Source organism: Electrona antarctica, assembly GCF_951216825.1.
Source record: "Electrona antarctica genome assembly, chromosome: 18".
Classification (NCBI taxonomy): domain Eukaryota; kingdom Metazoa; phylum Chordata; class Actinopteri; order Myctophiformes; family Myctophidae; genus Electrona; species Electrona antarctica.
Genome location: NC_136799.1, coordinates 42,100,948 through 42,120,088, shown reverse-complemented (window position 1 = coordinate 42,120,088; position 19,141 = coordinate 42,100,948). Strand labels below are relative to the sequence as shown.

Genomic DNA, 19,141 nt, shown 5'->3' with positions numbered 1-19,141 from the left:
GCGCGCCGGCGGTGACACCCGCTAAGCCTTATATATATATATATATATATATATACCTGCGGCTTACCGCGAGCTAACGCGCATGCAGGGCTTACTATATATATCCCGTTTAGACCTGAGGCCGATTCGACAAACAGTTTTCTGAAAAACCTATATATATATGTTTCTGTGTCAGTGGTTCTCAACCTTTTTCATGTCAAGGACCCCGAGAATTATGTATATGGCCGCCGACCCCCCCCCCCCCCCCCCCCATCTGAAAATATGTTGTTCCAGGGGCCCCCCCTTGGGTTAAATACGTTCGCTCTGAAAGAACATATATTCAAAGATTTGCGCCACACTTTCACGATTTTTTCAAAAAAAAGCAGACCTACAAGCTCGTAGCGCTATGAGCTTGTAGATCTGCTATTTTTCGATAGCTAAAGCATAACATATAACGCTTAAAACGCACCAAAAGGGGTTCTCGTCCTGATCGGGATATACCACCATAGCTACCCCACTAATTCACATGATGATCAAAGGCATGGAAATGTCTGCAAATCCCACAATTGTCATCTTCCAGGTGAGCGGCGGGTGGTGATGAGCTCACGTCTGCTAAATAGCTGAGGAAAGACTGCCACCTACTGCTACAATAGTGATACTACATAGTATACTGTACATAGTTGGTATAGTGTTTGATTTTGACAGTTAATTTGGATTGTTATAGTTTTTTTGGTGTTGTTTTAGTCAACTAGTATAGCCTTGCCGAGCCATGAGGCCCATAGGGCAGGAGCCTATCTCCTGTTTCTGTAGCGTGAGGCAGCTTGATGTACAAGTACACCCCCTGGTCATGACGCTAGTATGTCGCAGGGACTTACCCCCAATCTAACCCTTGTTTTAGTCAACTATTAGCGTCATAAGATTTTAGTCGAGTAAATCTCCAGTTGATTTAGTTGACTAAAATGTATTTTGGTGTGGCCTTGATGCCCTGTAATAGCAGATTTTAGACTTGGTTGCATGCTGAAAAATAGCCGAACTACAAGCTCACAACGCGTCGCAGCGCGACGCATTGTGAGCTTGTAGATCAGCTATTTTCTGCTATATATCAAGCTATCTCTTGTCCACTAGTCCCTCCCTAACATTTTAGTATAGTTTTTATTTGTTGACAATGTCAATATATTCAGTCGGAGTCATCATCGCTTAGATTTTATATTTATTTCGTTTTCCTATCAGTGAAAAAAGGTAGTCGACGAACTTTTTTTGTCATAATATTAGTCGACAAAACAGTAGGTCATGCAGGCACCCTATTTAAATATACTTCTATACAACACGCCATATTGCGACGCGTTGTGAGCTTGTAGATCTGGCATTTCTGGCATGCACCACTGTCATACAGTGTGACGGCGTTAGATATGGGTAAAAAAACAAAATCACACCCGTGTGAAGTGAGGGGCACTCTTATCATCATACATCATCAGAGACATATGACGTAAATTCTCCATTCATTGTCAATGGGACATTTATGTTTGTGTATAGGACTAAAATCTACAGTAATATTCAATTCAACAGTGTACCTGTACATATATACATATATATCCAGTATACCTGTACATACAGGTATAAAAACTGAGAGCAGCACATCTCACACCTCCGGTCAAAGAGGACAAAATGTCCACGTGTTTATTTGGCACAAAAATACACAAAACATCAACGCCTACGTGTTTGGGCAGCTTATAGGACTTTATAGTTATGGCTCGCCCTGAAGCTGTGCATGCTGCAGTCCTATACTGTAAGTAAAGACCGCTGACATCTGTGGCCCTAAAATGAAATTACATCGCCTCCGGAGATTATTTTAGCTTCTCATTTATTAAAGAATTCACTGATTGTTGCCGGATTCAGTTGTCACTGTGTGTTTTATTCACCCGCCTTGTTCTCGTACATTTCCGTTTTTTATTCATTTGATTTATTTTTTTATTTTTTAGTGGTGCAACCACTCTTAGAACCAGCAGTGTCCGTCCGTCCGTCCGTCCGTCCGTCCGTCCGTCCGTCCGTCCGTATGTTTAGGGTACCAACAGGGGGGCGCTGTTGCACCACTCACTTCAGACAGGTCTGATTCTTTTCACTTGTGTGTGGCTATCATCATTCAGCCTTCTTCAGAATTAGTTTTTTCTATTACTAAACGGTTTACAGTAAGCTACTGTTCATGCCAGAGGTTCCCAAAAGCACGAGCTTGTAGATCTGCTATTTTTTACAAATCTTTAAAATGTGGCGCAAATCTTTGGATATATATATATTCTTTCAGAGCGAACGTTTTTAACTCAAACCTTTGCTTCTGGGGAGCTGGAGGTCCCTGGAACAACATAGTTTCAGATGGAGGTCAGCGGCCAGTTACATTATATTTTTGGGGTTCCTCGACATGAAAATGTTTGAGAACCACCGACATAGAAACATAGGTTTTTCTGAAAACTGTCAGGATTTAGAAGACATTTGTAGAATCTGTTGTCAGGTCTAAATGGGTTAAGTAAATCATGCAAGTACTTTTTTTCCACCACTGTGTGATGGTATAGTGCAGGGGTGGGCAACTGGCGGCCCGGGGGCCACATGCGGCCCCCACCTTCACTTAATGCGGCCCTCAGGTTAATGTCAGAATTCTGATATAATATTGGTTTCAGCTGATTACAATTCCACAACATGCAAACATGACCCGCTTTAATTACTTCAGTCTAAATTAGTAGCTAAATGCTTCAACACAAGTATAATTAAAGGCATTTGAAATGAAAAATATTAATTTTCAGGATTCTGATTAAAAAAATAGCAAAAATTCAAGATTTCAATTCGAATATAGCAAAAATAGCCGATCTACAAGCTCAAAACGCGTCGCAGCGCGACGCGTTTTGAGCTTGTAGATCGGCTATTTTTGCGACGACCGTAATATATGGCCCTAGGGGAAATATAGTGGAAATATAGTGGCCCTCTCCATTGTCAAAGTTGCCCACCGCTGGTATAGTGCACCCGTTTGAGACCGCAGGCAGCCTAACCAGTTTGACTGTTTGCACTCTCTGTTGTCACCAGGAGGAGAAAAGAAATCTGCTCAATATAATGATATGCATTATACCTGAAGCCATGCTGAACTCACGGACTATAGGCTACAGTACATTCGTATATACCCAAACACCTCATTTCCCCGGCCAGGCGGCCAGTTGAGAAATGCTGACATATAGTTTCATAATGTCCTCGATGTCTTGTTGACCTATACATGCCTCCTATATGTATGCAGATGTGGCTCGGCGTCATGCATAGCCTGAGAAGTGGGAGTGATGGGCTGGGACTGTACTGGAGGTTCTACACACAGTGATTGAGTGGCAGAGGTTGGACAAAATTGGATTATTTTGTTTCTCACCTGATTCTGACAGGACATTAGGTCTAAAAAAAAATCTACCCTAATCATGCTCACTGCAAATACCCTAAATGTTGCCATAATCCAATGTTCCACCATTGACATCCTATTATAAAAGGCAATATTTTTTAAATTTCATTATGCTTTAAGTATCCTGTGACGTGTCAAACTAGGGGGTTTTCATGATTCCGAATCCATTCCAAGCATTAGTTTTGCACAAAAAAACACTCCTTGGGCTAAAAACGGCCATAGCCGTCATCACAAATGTGATGAGGTCAGCACATTTTGGGGACATTTGGGTAAGTGGCTATGGCCAAATTTAGTCCAAGGAGTGTTTTTCATGCAAAACGAATGCTTGGAATGGATTGAGAATCATGAAAACCGCCTAGTTTGACACGTCACATGCTATACTTAAAGCATAATGAAATTTAGAAAATATTGCCTTATAATAGGTTAATTTAAACTAAACTGCACGAGGAAGCTCGCTATGAAGATTGCGTCTTCTGACGTGATCACAGAAGCATTCTAATACACTCACAGGCAATCCATTGGCTGGGTCTGAGACTAAGGTGCACCTTGACCACCCCCCCAGGTAAAGGTGATAAAGGTGCCAATAAACCAATTAGTCTCCACTTCTGTGTAACTTCTCATGAAGATCACATGCATTGCTACAAAGTCTTGATTTCAGTGTGTTTGAGTTTACTAGGACAGGAGCGAATTCTGGTTCCACAAACTGCACCACTGGTGAGTTCCTGACTTTGGGGTTAAGAATGTCCTTGCACTATAAAATTCTATTGTTAATCGGACGGCCAGCAAACGGCCCTGATTATAAATCTAGCAGCTAGAGCTACACTATATTCTAGTGGCAGCTAAGCTAGCTACTAGCTACAGCTACGCTGGCTACTAGTTGGACGGCCAGCACACGGCCCTGACTAGCCACAAGCCTGCTAAAGCTAAGCTAATAACAACTTAGCGTGGTTCCTGCAAAAGGACGCCCGGTGTTAGCTATTGTTAGCATCCCGCTAAGCTACCCTCCCCTCGTACTACTCCTGCTAACGGCCTGCAGAACGCCAAAGCAGTGATGTCGGGGAAGAGCAGAAACCAACGTCGCAAGGCTAACGATAAGCCCGCGGTGCTGCAGAAGCACTGTGAGACATGCTCCAACTGGATGGCCGGCGAGGACAAACACGAGGACTGTGTCCGTTGTTTGGGCCTGCAGCACGCCTTCGACACCGTTCATAACCCGGGTGCCTGCTCCCTGTGTGACGGCGTCGACGCACGCATCATAACCCGCAGGCTAGTGCGTGCTAAGCAGTTCTTCGACGGAGCCATCCGACAACCAGAGCCGGCAGACGACCGAGAGGTGGACGACCAATTGGCGGAGGAGAGACGGGACGCATTGGACCCCGCTCGTTACTCTGAGGGTGATTATGCCGACCTACCGTCTACTTCCCGCGCGAAGCGGGCGGTTAAGAAAGCCAAACAAGCAGCTAGGAAAGCTCCGGCTGACGAGGTTACGGCTCCAGCGGCTGCCGACATCCCGCACTCCCCGCCTCGCCAACGTACGAGGCGCACAGATCGTCATTCCCCCGTCAAGCAACACGCCGGCGATGAAGAACAGTCCTCGGAGGGAGACCAGAGCCAGAGCTCCAGCGGTAGCTCCTCTTCTTCCTATACTCTGAGGGCTCTTCTGAGAGTGAGTCAGAATCGGAGTCTGAGGGACGCCTCAGAGCCACTCTCATCGCAGGAATGCAGCCTGAGACGGCGGCCCGGACTGAGCCCAAGCCCCGGGCTGGGACCGAGGCTCTGGCTACAACAGCTCCGGATGAAACCGAGCCACAGAGCACGGCGGCGCCCGACACGGCACCCCAGACCGATGTTCAGAACCGAGCCCCTGCTCGGCCCCGAGTCGTCCTCGAGATGGACAAGTCAGAGCTGATTGATGTCTTCAAGAGGGCTACCGAACGCAGCGGTCTAACATGGCCAGCTGAAGCTACTCCAGCGGCGGCTGCGACGGACACGGCCTGGGATGATTTCGGCAAGGATCCGGACGCTCCGAGCCAAACAGATCCTACCCTTGGCTAAGGGTTTCACGGGGGCGCTCGGTGAATCCTGGGAGCACCCCTACACCCACTCCTTCCTACCCACACATAAGAAAGAGCTTGATTGTGTCGCCATGAAGAAAGTGGGTCTGGAATCTCTGCCCGAGATGGACAGATTCCTGGCTTCTCATCTCCTACATGTCCCCGAAGTCGCCCCACCAAAAGAGCCAAAATTCGCTCTCACACAGGAAAACGATATGTCCACAATGGTGAAGAAGGCATACGCGACGCTGACGGGCTCCGTGAAAGCCATCAACGCCATCACACTACTCCAGGGCTCTGTCTCCCACATCTTCAAAACATCGGGTGAGGCATTGAATCTGGAGCAGCTCTACGAGCTACGGAGACTTCATAAAGAGGCGCTCGCGCTGACGAGATACAACACGGAGATGACGGGAAAAGCAATGGCTACTCTAGTAGTACTAGAACGAGCTAGATGGCTAAACCACTCCGAAACCAAAGAGAGAGCAACTCTCCTGGACCAACCCATCCTGCAAGATAATCTTTTCTCTGGCACGGTGGCCGATCTCACGGCCAGGCACGAAGATAGAGAGAAAAAGAAGCAGGCGGCGCAGGCTTTCATGCCGACGGAGAAAAAGCCTCCGCCAGGTAACAAAAGAAATAGATCCTCGTACGGCCGCTCTATGAACCGGAGGGACAACGAGAGAGAGCGCGGCTCCAGGCCTCCTTTCAAAGCTCCAGCGGCTGCCAGAGCCCCCTCTGCTTCGGGAGGCCAGTACCAACACCGACAGCAGTCACAGCAGGATCGCAAGAAGGACACCGGGCCTCACGGTCAGCCTCCTTCCGCGGCGGCGGGACGGAAGCGTCAACGCCACACGCACAACAACAACAAGCAGCAGCGTAAGTGACATTGCGCCGAGCCTCGGGGAGACGTTGATGGAATCCGTCTCCCTCCGCCCCCACGTTCTGGGAAGAGCTTACGCTGGCGGCGTAGTAGCCTCGGGCTTTACGCCACTAGCGCAGAGAGCACCGGACAGAATGAGCGTTGTTGCACCGATTTTTGCGAAAAAGATGTCGTTGCATACTGTACCTCCCCTGTCCCCCTCCCTGATTCAAATAAAAATGTTGTGTGGAACAAAATGTTTGAATCCTTGCCAGAACACACGGGGTATGAGCCCACTGCCACGCAGGTCAATGAAACGATCCGCGGCAGTCGGACGAAACGCAGATATTTTGACAGCCCATCAGAGCGCATTTTACCACGGCAGAACATGGTGCCAGTGTTAACCAAGGTAACACAATGCCTGCCGCGGGAGGCACCCACTCTAACTCAAAAAAGATTAGGGCTGACAATAAATCCTCTGACGCGGTGCGTTTCAAAATGGATAGAGTGCGGCGCACACACCTGGGTGGTGGACACCGTGAGAAAAGGCTACAAGCTGCAGTTCTCCGCAGAACCACCCACATTCGAGAAGATAATATTCTCTCAGGCAAGCGGACAGGCAGCCGTCATTCTGCGAAACGAAATAATTTCCCTGCTGGCCAAGAATGCCATTCAGGAAGTACCTCCAGATCAGAGCCTAAACGGTTTCTACAGTCGGTATTTTCTGGTAAAGAAAAAAGGGGGGGGAATGCGTCCTATTCTGGACCGCCGAGCCCTCAACCGATATCTGAAGGATTTTCGTTTCAAGATGCTGACAAATGCGGCACTGTTACGCATGATACGCAAAGGGGATTGGTTCACGTCAGTGGACCTCAAGGACGCCTACTTTCATGTCCCAATTTACCCGCCGCACAGGAAGTTCCTGCGGTTCGGGTTCGGAGGACGGGTTTACGAATACCTAGTTCTCCCTTTCGGGATGTCCTTGAGCCCCCGAGTGTTTGTAAAGTGTACTCAAGCGGCCATAGCCCCTTTGAGACAACGGGGAGTTCGCATAGCGAGCTATATCGACGACTGGCTCCTGCTTGCGCAGTCGGAAAGCGAGGCACGACTCCACACCAGCTGGGTAGTGAGTCACCTGCAGTCTCTGGGTTTCAGTCTGAACTACGAAAAGAGCGTGCTCATACCAGCGAGGTCAACAGACTTCATAGGTTTAACACTGAACTCTGTCACCCTCATGGTTCGGCTGTCACAGGACAGAATGACTTCCGTTCTGAAGTGCGCGAGCTCGTTCCAGGTGGGACGCAGGATCCCTTTTCGTGTGCCAAAAAATGGCGGGACTCATGGCTTCTGCTATAACCGTGTTACGGTTAGGCAGACTGTACATGAGACCTTTTCAGAGGTGGATGCTCTCACTCAGGGTGCCCAACGATCGTCGTCATCGCCTGGTTACAGTCCAAACGGAATGTATATCGGCGCTACATCCATGGAGAGACAGGTCATTTCTTTCCGAGGGAGTGTCCATGGGTCTGGTCGTGTCGAGGAAGATCATCACTACGGATGCCAGTATGACTGGGTGGGGCGCCACCCACGAGGGCAGAACCGCCAGAGGGGTGTGGGGCGACGAACTGAGGACCGCCCACATCAACTATCTGGAGCTGATGGCAGTATGGTTAGCCGTACGACACTTCGAACCCCTCATCAAGGATTGTCACGTCCTAGTCAGGACGGACAATACGACGACCATGTGCTACGTCAACAAGCAAGGGGGACTACGATCCCGTCTGCTGCATGCGCTAGCACAAGACCTGACTCTGTGGTGCGACACACATTTGAGGTCGATCAGAGCCTCCCACGTCCCGGGGATACTGAACAGGGGAGCGGATCTTCTGTCCAGAGGGAGGTGCCACTATGCGGACTGGTCCCTACACGACGCGGTGGCAGCTCAGCTCTGGGACAGGTTCGGCCGTCCACAAGTGGACCTGTTCGCCTCGGGGGAGAACGCGAAATGCCCGGAGTTCTTCTCCATAGCAGGACAGGAGTCTCTGGGCCTAGACGCGCTAGCGCACGTCTGGCCCAGAAGTCTGCTGTACGCGTTCCCTCCCATTTCCCTGATATCTCCAGTCCTGGAGAGAGTGAGAACCCAGGGCCTGGCGGTAATACTGATAGCTCCAGGGTGGGGCTCTTGGAGGTCGGAGATATCACCTCTCCTCTACGACCATCCGTGGCAAATCCCGCTGCGCAGGGATCTGCTGACGCAAGCGAAAGGGGAAATCTTCCATCCACGGCCGGAAGACCTGGATCTATGGGCTTGGCCCGTGAGAGGATGAACCTGGACGCGGAGGGCCTGCCGCAGGGTGTCATCGACACTATACAGAGTGCGAGGGCTCGGTCGACCAGGGAGGCCTACGACGGGAGGTGGCGTGCGTTTGAGAAATGGTGTCTACAGACGCAGGCGGTGCCTTTTCAGGCTTCTGTGAAAGTGATTCTGTCTTTCCTTCAGAGTCTGATGGACAAGGGCCTGTCTTACAACTCCCTGAAGGTCTACCTGGCGGCTATTTCAGCCTGCCATGTTGGATTTGGGAATGGCACTGTCTGGGTGCACCCTCTAGTGCGTCGGTATATGGCCGGTGCCATGCGCCTTCTCCAGGTACCGAAGTCTATGGTTCCTTCGTGGGACCTCGCACTGGTTTTGGACTCCTTGTCTCGGCCGCCATTCGAGCCGTTGGAGTCAGTGGAGCTGCAGTTTTTGTCGTTGAAAACGGCGCTGCTGCTGGCGTTGGTAACTGCTAAGCGGGTCGGTGACATTCACGCTTTTTCAGTGAGCGAGGAGTGCACACGTTTTTCCGTGGACAGGACGAGGGTGGTCATTACGACCAACCCGGCTTTTGTGCCTAAGAACCAGTTGACCACCTGTATACCGGTGGACCTGGTGGAATTCTGTCCTCCTCCCTTTTCCTCGGTGGAGGATGAGAGGAGGCATACTCTGTGCCCTGTACGGGTTTTACGGACTTACATGGACAGGACGGCGGCACACAGGAAGACAACTCAGTTGTTTGTGTCCTGGGGCCCCAAGACCTTGGGCAAGGCAGTATCCAAGGTGAGGATCTCACAATGGATAGTGGAAGCCATAGAACGATCTTACTCGGCCAGGGGTTTGCAGCCTCCCATAAGGGTGAAGGCGCACTCCACGAGGGGTATGGCGACGTCCTGGGCTCTCTCCAGGGGAGTGTCTATCCAGGAGGTGTGTACGGCTGCAAGCTGGGCATCCTCCTCGACGTTTGCCAATTTTTACAGATTGGATGTGACGGCTGCGCCAGTGGCGCATGCTGTCCTCAGCGTGGCTTCAAAGTAAGGTTTGGATCTGTCGGGCCTCTGATTGGAGTGGCCCTGGGTCCGAGGTTCCTTCCTTTTTTCCGCCGGCCCCTTGAGCCGGGTGGTTTTTCGCTCCCGTCACCCTACAGGCAGAGGTCGGGACCCGTGAGTCTAGACTTTGTGGTGGAAAGAAGGGAGTGTATCGGGTCTTCATAGCGAGCTTCCTCGTGCAGTTTAGTTTAAATTAACTATAGGTTACGAAGGTAACCCTGGTTAATTAAATAAACAAGCGAGGAAGCTCGCCAAAACGCCCTTCTTGTAGGCAATGCCTCATGAGAAGGTTCCACATGTTTGAAGTGGAGACTAATTGGTTTATTGGCACCTTTATCACCTTTACCTGGGGGGGTGGTCAAGGTGCACCTTAGTCTCAGACCCAGCCAATGGATTGCCTGTGAGTGTATTAGAATGCTTCTGTGATCACGTCAGAAGACGCAATCTTCATAGCGAGCTTCCTCGCTTGTTTATTTAATTAACCAGGGTTACCTTCGTAACCTATAGTTATCAATGGTGGCGTCTTGGATTAAGGCAAATTTAGGGTACTAGCAGTGAGCAGATTAGGGTAGAATTTTTATCCTGGCTAGTAGACCTAAGTCCTGTCAGAATCAGTTGAGAAACAAAATATTGTCCAACCTGAGAGGATTTTTTTACTTTATTTACTGGACTTCGTCCAATGGACTCACACAGAATAACTCTCCCTACTTCCTGGCCCCTTCCCTACTGCCGTCACAGGCGTTACCAATGATACTAATTAAGGCTCTGTTCCATTTAGTATGCAGTGGTTCTCAAACCGTTTAATCCATTTTGGGTGGGAATCCCTTTTGGTGTTTTAAGCATTATGTTATTATTTAGCTAATGAAAAATAGCAGATCTAAAAGCTCATACCGAGTGCCGCACTTCGAGCTTGTAGGTCTTCTATTTTTTGAAAAATCGTGAAAATGCGGCACAAATCTTTGAATATATATTCTTTCAGAGCGAACGTTTTTAACTCAAATCTTTGCTTCTGAGGGGTTCCTGGAACAACGTATTTTCAGATGGGGCTTGTGGCCAATTACATATCATTTTTGGGGTCCTTGACATGAAATATTGAGCACCACTGATACAGAAACATAGGTATTTCAGAAAACTGTCAGGATTTAGAAGATATCTTTTGTAAATGCAGGCCTAAATGGGTTAATTTCAAGGACCCCCATAACTCTGACAGTGTACAAGGGTCCATTTGGTTCCACTTGAGTTACACACCCGTACGGCCCGGACCATCTGGAACCTTAGAGTATATATTAATAGAGACGGCACCCGGAGGAAACCCTGAGGGGAAATGGACATAGTGGCCAAATTTGGTATTGCAGCGCTTGGCCAAACACATGATGACACCTGAACGCTGGACGCGTGCTATGATAGTCAACGGCCAGCGCGTTCATGTGTTTGGCCCAATCAATCCCAGAATGCACTCTGTTCCTACCCGGAAGGAGGAGTGAAATCGCCTCATGCACTTTTGAGCAACTTAATGCAAGTGGATGGGAGGAGAAATCGGGTGCCGTCTCTATTAATATATAGTCTAAGTCTGGAACCCACTCGAGGACACTTTGGTCGCATTCACACCAGAATGCTTTACTGCGATTAAAACAAATCCTGCTGCGTATTGTCGGAAAAGTTTGCTTCGTTTGGCAGGTGTGAAGGCTCATTCCAAGTCTGATTCGTCCAATCCCTGACGAGTGACAACACTGCACACTTTACGTCCTAACTATTACTCGAACTATATTTTTTTAACACATTATATTTCACTGTGTAGTTTATGAATTGAACACATTGATAACGGGTCCCTGAGGCAGCGGTTCCCTACGGTTTGACACCGACAGTGTGAAGGCAAAACGCAGCAAATGAAATATGCAAGAATGATGCAACTTCTCCACCCATTCGCATCGAGTCTTACCGAAGTACAGGTGTGAATGCGACCTTTGAGACCCACTGGTGTAGTGAGAAAACATGCACAATTTGACCTTATGCAATTTCCCATTGACAGCCCATTCATCCAAAACAGAACACAAGTCCTGTCTGATTGTGTTAAACAACGTCAAACTCACCAACATTTCAGCTGTACGAAAAGCTAGGACTTTTCTTTTTTGTCAAATAGGTTTTTATTGAACAGATTATAATTGTTACACAAACATTATGATATGAAATATTTTTTATTTTATAGAAAACAAAAAATGAAAGAAAAAAAAGAGAAAGAAATCCCTCAACCCTCCCACCCATACTGCTCAGTGACACCGCATACTATAGAATAAGATGATAGAAAGCTCATGGAAAACATCTGAAAAGAAAATGGCGTACAGTCAACCATATCAATGGTATTCTGTCTATTAATTGTTTCTACTCAAGTAATGGACAAGGGGCAGCCAAACCTTATCAAACTGTCTCTCCCTGTTTCTCAGGAAATACCTTATTCTCTCAAGATGAAGTGTACTAGTCATTTATTTTAGCCAGTGCTTAAATGCAGGAGCCTCCTCCTTTTTAAAAGCTAGGACCTTTCTGTTTGGATCATGAATGGGCTGTCAATGGGAAATTGCACCTATAGTTACCACCTTGCTGGCAAGATGGACGCGGTCTCATATGTGACCAGATTTGACTGAGAGCCTCCCATCGTGCAACTTCCAGCTTCCAGAGGAGAAAAACTGTTCTTTTTTTTATCCAAAATGAGTTAATAGCACAGGCAGACTGCATGTCTGAAATAAATGTCAGAGCTGAAATTGACATGTAAATATGAAATCAATGCTTAAACATGTAGCTAGGTGTAATGTTAGAGTCCACTGAAGTGAACCTTTCAAGCCTGTTTTCTCAACTCGCAATGTTCTGCAAGACATTACTCTATAAGCCATATCTCCAAAACTGGTGCGGGTCAAACTGAACAACCAATATGTCAATTTGAAGCTATGATTCCCTGCTTTCATATGACATGAAAAAACGGGGAAAAAAAGGAAATCCAATGGCAGTCCCTCGTCAACTCAGGTCACATATGGTCAAAAAGCAGCACCCTGACTCGGTTTGACCAGAATGGAACAGAGCCTTCATTAGCATCATCATTAACACCTGTGAAGCAGATAGGGAAGGGGGGCCCACGTTCTTTCCACAATGGCTGCTGTGCATAGAGCCCATTATTGCATCATGAAGAAAAGAGGAGCATGTGGTGATGAGACTATAGCGGTTCTCAACATGGGGGGGGGGGGGGGGGGGGGGGTTACGGGGGGACCTTAAATAATAGTTAGATAGATCCTTGAAGGTCTAACTCTGACCTTTGACCCATATGGGTCCATTTGTACCGCTTGTACACCCTCAGAGTTAAATAATCATATAATATATTAATATATTATAATAGTAATAATCATGATAAAATGGCACAATTTTGTTCTACTCAGTCCGTGTCTCATAGGAGGGCCGTGGGCAGTTCAGAAACTCAGTCCACCAGTGACATCATCGATGGGAAATCCAAGCTAATAGAAACTGCAGGCTTTCAATTCCTGAAAAGTGTCAATGCGAAAATGGAAGCCATCGAAACATTTTTGTAAAAAAAAATCTATAGCCCTCCTATATGAGACACAGACTGAGTACAAAACAATTGTGCCATTTTATCATGATTATTATATGAAGATAGGTTGAAAAGTGGTGAAGTGGTCCTTTAAGAGTATAATATTGTTCTGTCTCCAAGTTAATTCATTTCGCTACGCATAGCCTATGCCACTGACCTAAATTAGAAACAAAATAGGCCACTTGAACAGTATAATTATTAGCAATATTATGATTTCTCTCTGTGAGATATACTGTGTACACAGACACATGCTGGGGATGTTGTAGCAATGAGACATTTGACTATGTGACTGACTGACTGACTGACTGACTGACTGACTCACTCTGTGGTGGCAAAGAAATAAAGAAACATAAGGACGCCCGTTTCTTGTTTGCCTATAAATCTAAATCCTCCTCGTTTCGCATTCAGATGCCGTGTAAACAAGCATGTTTGGACTGTTCCGCAATAACACACTCAATCCGTTCATCAATTAATCACTGTAGGCCTCCAGGTTAAACTGAGATTGTCTTGCAGCGCCTTGCGTCACAACAACGTTCCCAAATAGACCCGACCATGATTTCCCCATGTGGTGATGAAGTATGTACAATGGAATACTTGGGCTGTTCTGCCGCAACCAATTACGTACACTTTGGACACGCGAGTGACAACATATGAGAGAGAGAGAGAGAGAGAGAGAGAGAAAGAGAGAGGGAGAGAGAGTCGCAAATTAGCCGCCATTGGTAACATTTATCCTTCATCGAAATCGCGAGTCAAATCAAAACAATTGTGGCCCGAGTGTGTCTACTTTGGAGTTCACTAAGCGCACCCCAAGTTCATTACGAAAATTAACTTCCTGATTAGCTTTTTGCACTTTCATGCTGTTATTCAGGGCCCTTTTAAGTAATGGCCGGGCGCACGAGTGCACAAACAAAGCCGAGTAAATGCAACAGGGGCGCGAGAAATGGGCCGCTTATACAACTCACGTCTAGATAAAAGTCCCAGCGTGAATTGAGGTGCTGTGGTGGCTGAAATACAGGTTTTTATGTATGCAAAAAATTAGATTGAATTAATTACTGTGTCCACGGATAGCAAATATATATTGTTTTCAAATGAAAATAACGCAAAGTCACTTTTTTTTTAAAAATTACTGTATTTATCACATGTCAGCCTTAGTATACACAGCAAGAGTGAACAAAGGCTTTAGTTGTTCAAGCTACCGATTCTATTCAATGAAAAACATACCCATCATTAGGCCATTGGACAATTCAGTTATTCTTATCATTATAATTGGTGTTTCTTGAAACTATGGACATAATTACTACCTCTCCTCCAAGACAGAAAGAACCCCAGCTTGCCCATGGGTAGATACTGTACTACTCTCATGAGCTTCATGCAGTACTACTTGTCAACCAGAAGGTGTCCTACCAGACACTATAGTTTTATTTAATAAAATGTGTTATCTTAAACTAGTCTGTGTGGCTATTATCATAATAAAATCCTGGAAGTCGTGACAGTCACTCATTTCCTTTTTCAAAAGATACGTTCTAGAAATGATCTCTTGGACGACTGCTTCTCAACCAAATTGAGAAGTATGGATTCATAACTCAGAGAGTGTACGAACGGAACCCAGTGGACCCTTACAGGTCCGTATTAACTCTGAAAGGAACCATTTTGTTCCATTTGTAGGATTTTACAGAGTAGTCCGGCAGCCGACAGGCTTCTTTTGTTTAAAGCGGGAAATGTGATATATACTTAGTCTTTTTTATTGGCCTAAAATATTGTCTATATACATACATTCATGAATCCACTTGCTGACCGGCTGTTAGTATTGGGCAATTATTTTATTGGGGTTTCTTGTGACCCTACCATTAACAACCTATGGCAGGCAAAACTGTCAAATGTTCCTTTTGCTTTAAGTAGCATGTGACATGTCAAACTAGGGGTTTTTCATGATTCTGAATCCATTCCAAGCATTAGTTAATTGCACAAAATACACTCCTTGGGCTAAAAGCAACCATAGCAACTTGCCCAAATGTGCCCAAAATGTGCTGACCTCATCACATTTGTCATGATGTCTATGGCTGTTTTTAGCCCAAGGTGTGTATTTTGTGCAAAACTAATGCTACATGCTACATAAAGCAAAAATAAAGTTTGACATTTTTGCCTGCCATAGGATGTTAATGGTAGGGTCACAAGAAACCCCAATAAAAAAATTGCCCAATACTAACAGCCGGTCAGCAAGTGGATTCATGAATGTATGTATGTAGACAACATTTTAGGCCAATACAAAAAGACTATATACCAAATTTCCCAGCCGTCCGAGGTGGTCCGGCAGCCGAGGTGGCTGCCGGACTAGAGCAGATTGGGGTCAGATAATGGGTGTCCATGGCCCTAATGCATATCAAGCCTAGGGATCATTGAAATTAAAACGGTTGAGATTCACTGTCTTGGATCATATACCAAATGAAGAGTCTTGACTTTGTTGCTTTTAGTTTAAGTAACAATTAGCTCAGCTAAAAGACAAAGGAGTCTCGTCCGACCTGTAAAGTGGTCAGGAATCCTGATGGATGGTGGATGTCAGTCATTCAGGGGGTTGTTCCTGAACAGGTACTCTGCCTGGAAGGAGAACAAAAAAAAAACAGACAAGTCAGATAAAACGCTCCGAGGCCTCATACACACAAACGAACATTCTTGTTCCGTCTGTGTTTCATGGCCGCCTCAATGCTTTTCCCAATGGAAGTCACGCGGGTTGACCAAGTGTTTGGTCAAACCACGTGACTTCCATTGGGGAAAGCATTGATATCTTATTTCTCAGAATTTGCTTTCGCCCGCAATGTTTGTGTTTGCACATAATACCAAGATCTGATTATAGGAGGGGCTATCGCCCCTCAAAAAGTACACAAAATCAGACCCGTCTGAACTGAGTGGTACAAACTGAGTGGTAGAAACTGTACTGTACAAGCTCTCCTCCCTGGCCTGTGTGTGTGTGTGTGTGTGTGTGTGTGTGTGTGTGTGTGTGTGTGTGTGTGTGTGTGTGTGTGTGTGTGTGTGTGTGTGTGTGTGTGTGTGTGTGTGTGTGTGTGTGTGTGTGTGTGTGTGTGTGTGTGTGTGTGTGTGTGCGCCTGCGTGCCTGTCTGTGTGTTAGGCTACTTCCGTGCTCAGGCGGACAGACCCAGCCAGCCAGCCAGCCAGGGACACACATTGCTGTGCATTGGTGTGTCTGCACCGCTCCAAAAAGTGGTTCAAAGAAACAGGGGTGTTGCACTGTTAGTTACCAGATATTCCAGGGGGTCGTGCGGCCGCACGGCGCAGCACTGCACGAGGCCCCGTGTGAGGGTGGGGACGACGTGCTCCATCAGGTAGCTCCTCATGGGCAGGGACTGGCTCTGCAGGAGCTCCTCCTCCTGCCTCGTCACCTCCTCCAGCTGCTGACTCTGGACATGGAGGAGGTGCACATGAGCAGTGTTTTCATCACATCACGACAGCCCATTTAGACCTGAGGCCCATTTAAAAACAAAAGGCTTCTGAATCCGACCTAAACGTTTTCTGACAAACCTATAATGTTTCTATGTCAGTGGTTGTCTTTTCCATGTCAAGGACGGCCGTAATTATCTGTATAAATACAGATAATTCTAGATATGTCTGCGCGCAGACCCCCATATTATTGTTCCAGGCAGCCCCCAGAAGCAAAGATTTGAGTAAAAAAAAAACGTTCGCTGTGAAAGAATATATATTAATTCAAAGATTTGCGCCACATTTTCTCCATACATTTAAGAAATGTTTAAAGATAACAGTTGATAAATATAAAATTATAAACCTTTTATAATGTATTACTGTATCTCCACCATGTGATATGACCAAATGTGGAAACACAAAAGTTTGGGTCACACAATTGGCAAGTGGTGTGATTAATTACCCAGCACCTATCGCAAGGGACCTGCCAATTGTGTGACCCAAACATTTGTGCTTCCCTGGTCAATTGGTGATGACGTTTGTGATGATCAGAGGAAGTTTTGATAAATTAAGTCCAGCTGTCATTCCGGGCCCCTTTGCCCGGAGAGAAAGACGTCCGTGTGCATCTCGTGAAAAAGTGGAGATAATTGACTAAATACACGTTTTGTGACAGAACTTTCACATGGATATGTGTGGTGAATTATGAATCAATAATTCTGTTGAACATAGGCTATGTGAACAAATGTAGGCTAATTGCCCTAGTCATTTCGTCTGCAGGCAGCTGTCTTTGATATTCAAGATCAGAGGTGTCGATGGCCTGTTTATACTATAGTCTGAGATCCTGGTTCACACCTAGGGCCATCAAATGCTAAAACAGTGGATCAAAGGGCCACAGTGATCCTGATTTACCTTCTAGGAATGGCCAAATGGTAGTCTGGTCCAATGTGTATTGTGTAAAACTGTACTTAAGCAAGTTGATTTCTATTGTCATTCAGTCAGTCGATCCGAGGCCGTGAGGCTGGAGGAGCCTATGCCATGTCTTGCTATGCTGTGTACTTCGAAATAAACCAACATCTCTGAGGAACATCTAATCTGCTGTCGTGCTGTCTCACAATTATCTCAATGCTCTCCCAGTGTTTTGGTTAAGTTTGTATGGTCTCGTGTCATAAGATACGACAGATGGTGCGCGATCCCGACCTTCATGGTGTTTACACCAGTTAGGAGAAGAATCGGCGGCTTTTTTATTCAGTCTAATCAGCGTGTTTTTGTGAGAGACGGCGACGACGGGTTCCAGCGGAACGAGGACGAGGATGACGACGGACCACCGCGATGAGGAGTGTTGCGCAGCGGCGGCCTGCGTCTCTTTCCAGCTAGCGGGCAGGGGGAGCGGTCGGCGGGGAAGCAACAGCCACACGGGGGCCTTCGATCGTCAACTCTACGCGGGGGACGGCGAGCAGGGGAGCGATGCAGCGCAGCACGGCACGGGGACGCCAGCGGAGGTCCACGACGGGGTGAGGCGACCACTCGACGCTTGGCGCGGCGGTTTCCACTTTCGGGAATTCGTTTCGGAATGGACAGGAGGGCAGTGTCAAACAGCGGCCGTGTAGTATGCGGTGTACTGATCACACATTGCACGCACGACACGTGCCGAAGGAGGACACATCTCCGTGGCGGCGGTGGCTTGGCTTTCCATGGCCGACTGACGACGCAAGCTGAGGGCCTTCACGGACCTGAGCAGGGGTCTGTGATGAAGATGTTGCCTTTTTCTTTCTCGTTTTCCCATCTCTGTTGTTTCAGAGCTGGGAGGGGGGGGGATGATGATGAGATGATTATGAGATCTTTCAGAGGGAAAACAGCGGTGAACATTTTCTCAACTTGATCTGCAGCTGAAGCGAACTTTGAGGTAACGGAATGCAGCAAACAGAAGATTTCCTTTGTTCATCATATCGGAGGGGAGACGGACATTCCTTCTTTCTGATTTCAAAATTGTGCGTCGTGTTTGTTTCAACATGAAAAAATAGGCCTCATGTTGGTATGTTTTGTCGTATAATTAGGTAAGTTGGTTCATAAGTAGCCTAATTGTGAATCAAATAGGTGTTTTCCTAGAGACGTGAAGAGAGTATTAATTAGTTAAATATTGCTTAAACTCTGGCCTGTTAATGTATTTGTTTATGGTCAGGATAGGTCTGGAGACTTGTTTTGATTTTGGTCCTGTGAAACTCCAAAGAGAGAGTTTCATGTGATTTGGTGTGTATGTTCTATATACCTTAGTGGAGCAGAGTTTTATTTAAAGCATTATAAACGTATAGATATGTTATGGCACGTCCTAAATTTCCTGAAAGCGGCAATGTCTTGTTTAAACGTCAGCTAATTGTAACTTACTAATCATTTTCCATTATCCATTGTTTAAGATTACTTGTCAGGATAGTGCAATT

The 19,141-nt window shown here is 46.7% G+C and overlaps 1 protein-coding gene across 3 annotated transcripts in view; it reads right to left on the bottom strand.

The window, feature by feature from the left end:
* Nucleotides 1–13,786: 13,786 nt before the first annotated feature.
* ak7b (adenylate kinase 7b) overlaps nucleotides 13,787–19,141 on the bottom strand; it is a 33,461-nt gene continuing 28,106 nt past the window's right edge. For 2 of the 3 annotated variants that reach the window (XM_079527787.1, XM_079527789.1), the window contains 2 exons: nucleotides 16,529–16,687; nucleotides 14,415–15,869 (listed from right to left, as the gene is read on the bottom strand). In XM_079527787.1, the coding sequence (XP_079383913.1) occupies nucleotides 15,831–15,869; nucleotides 16,529–16,687 (198 nt within the window). In that variant the 3' untranslated portion in view covers nucleotides 14,415–15,830. Of the gene's footprint in view, nucleotides 13,901–14,414; nucleotides 15,870–16,528; nucleotides 16,688–19,141 lie in introns of those variants that run through there. The other variant, XM_079527788.1, reaches the window with a different exon arrangement.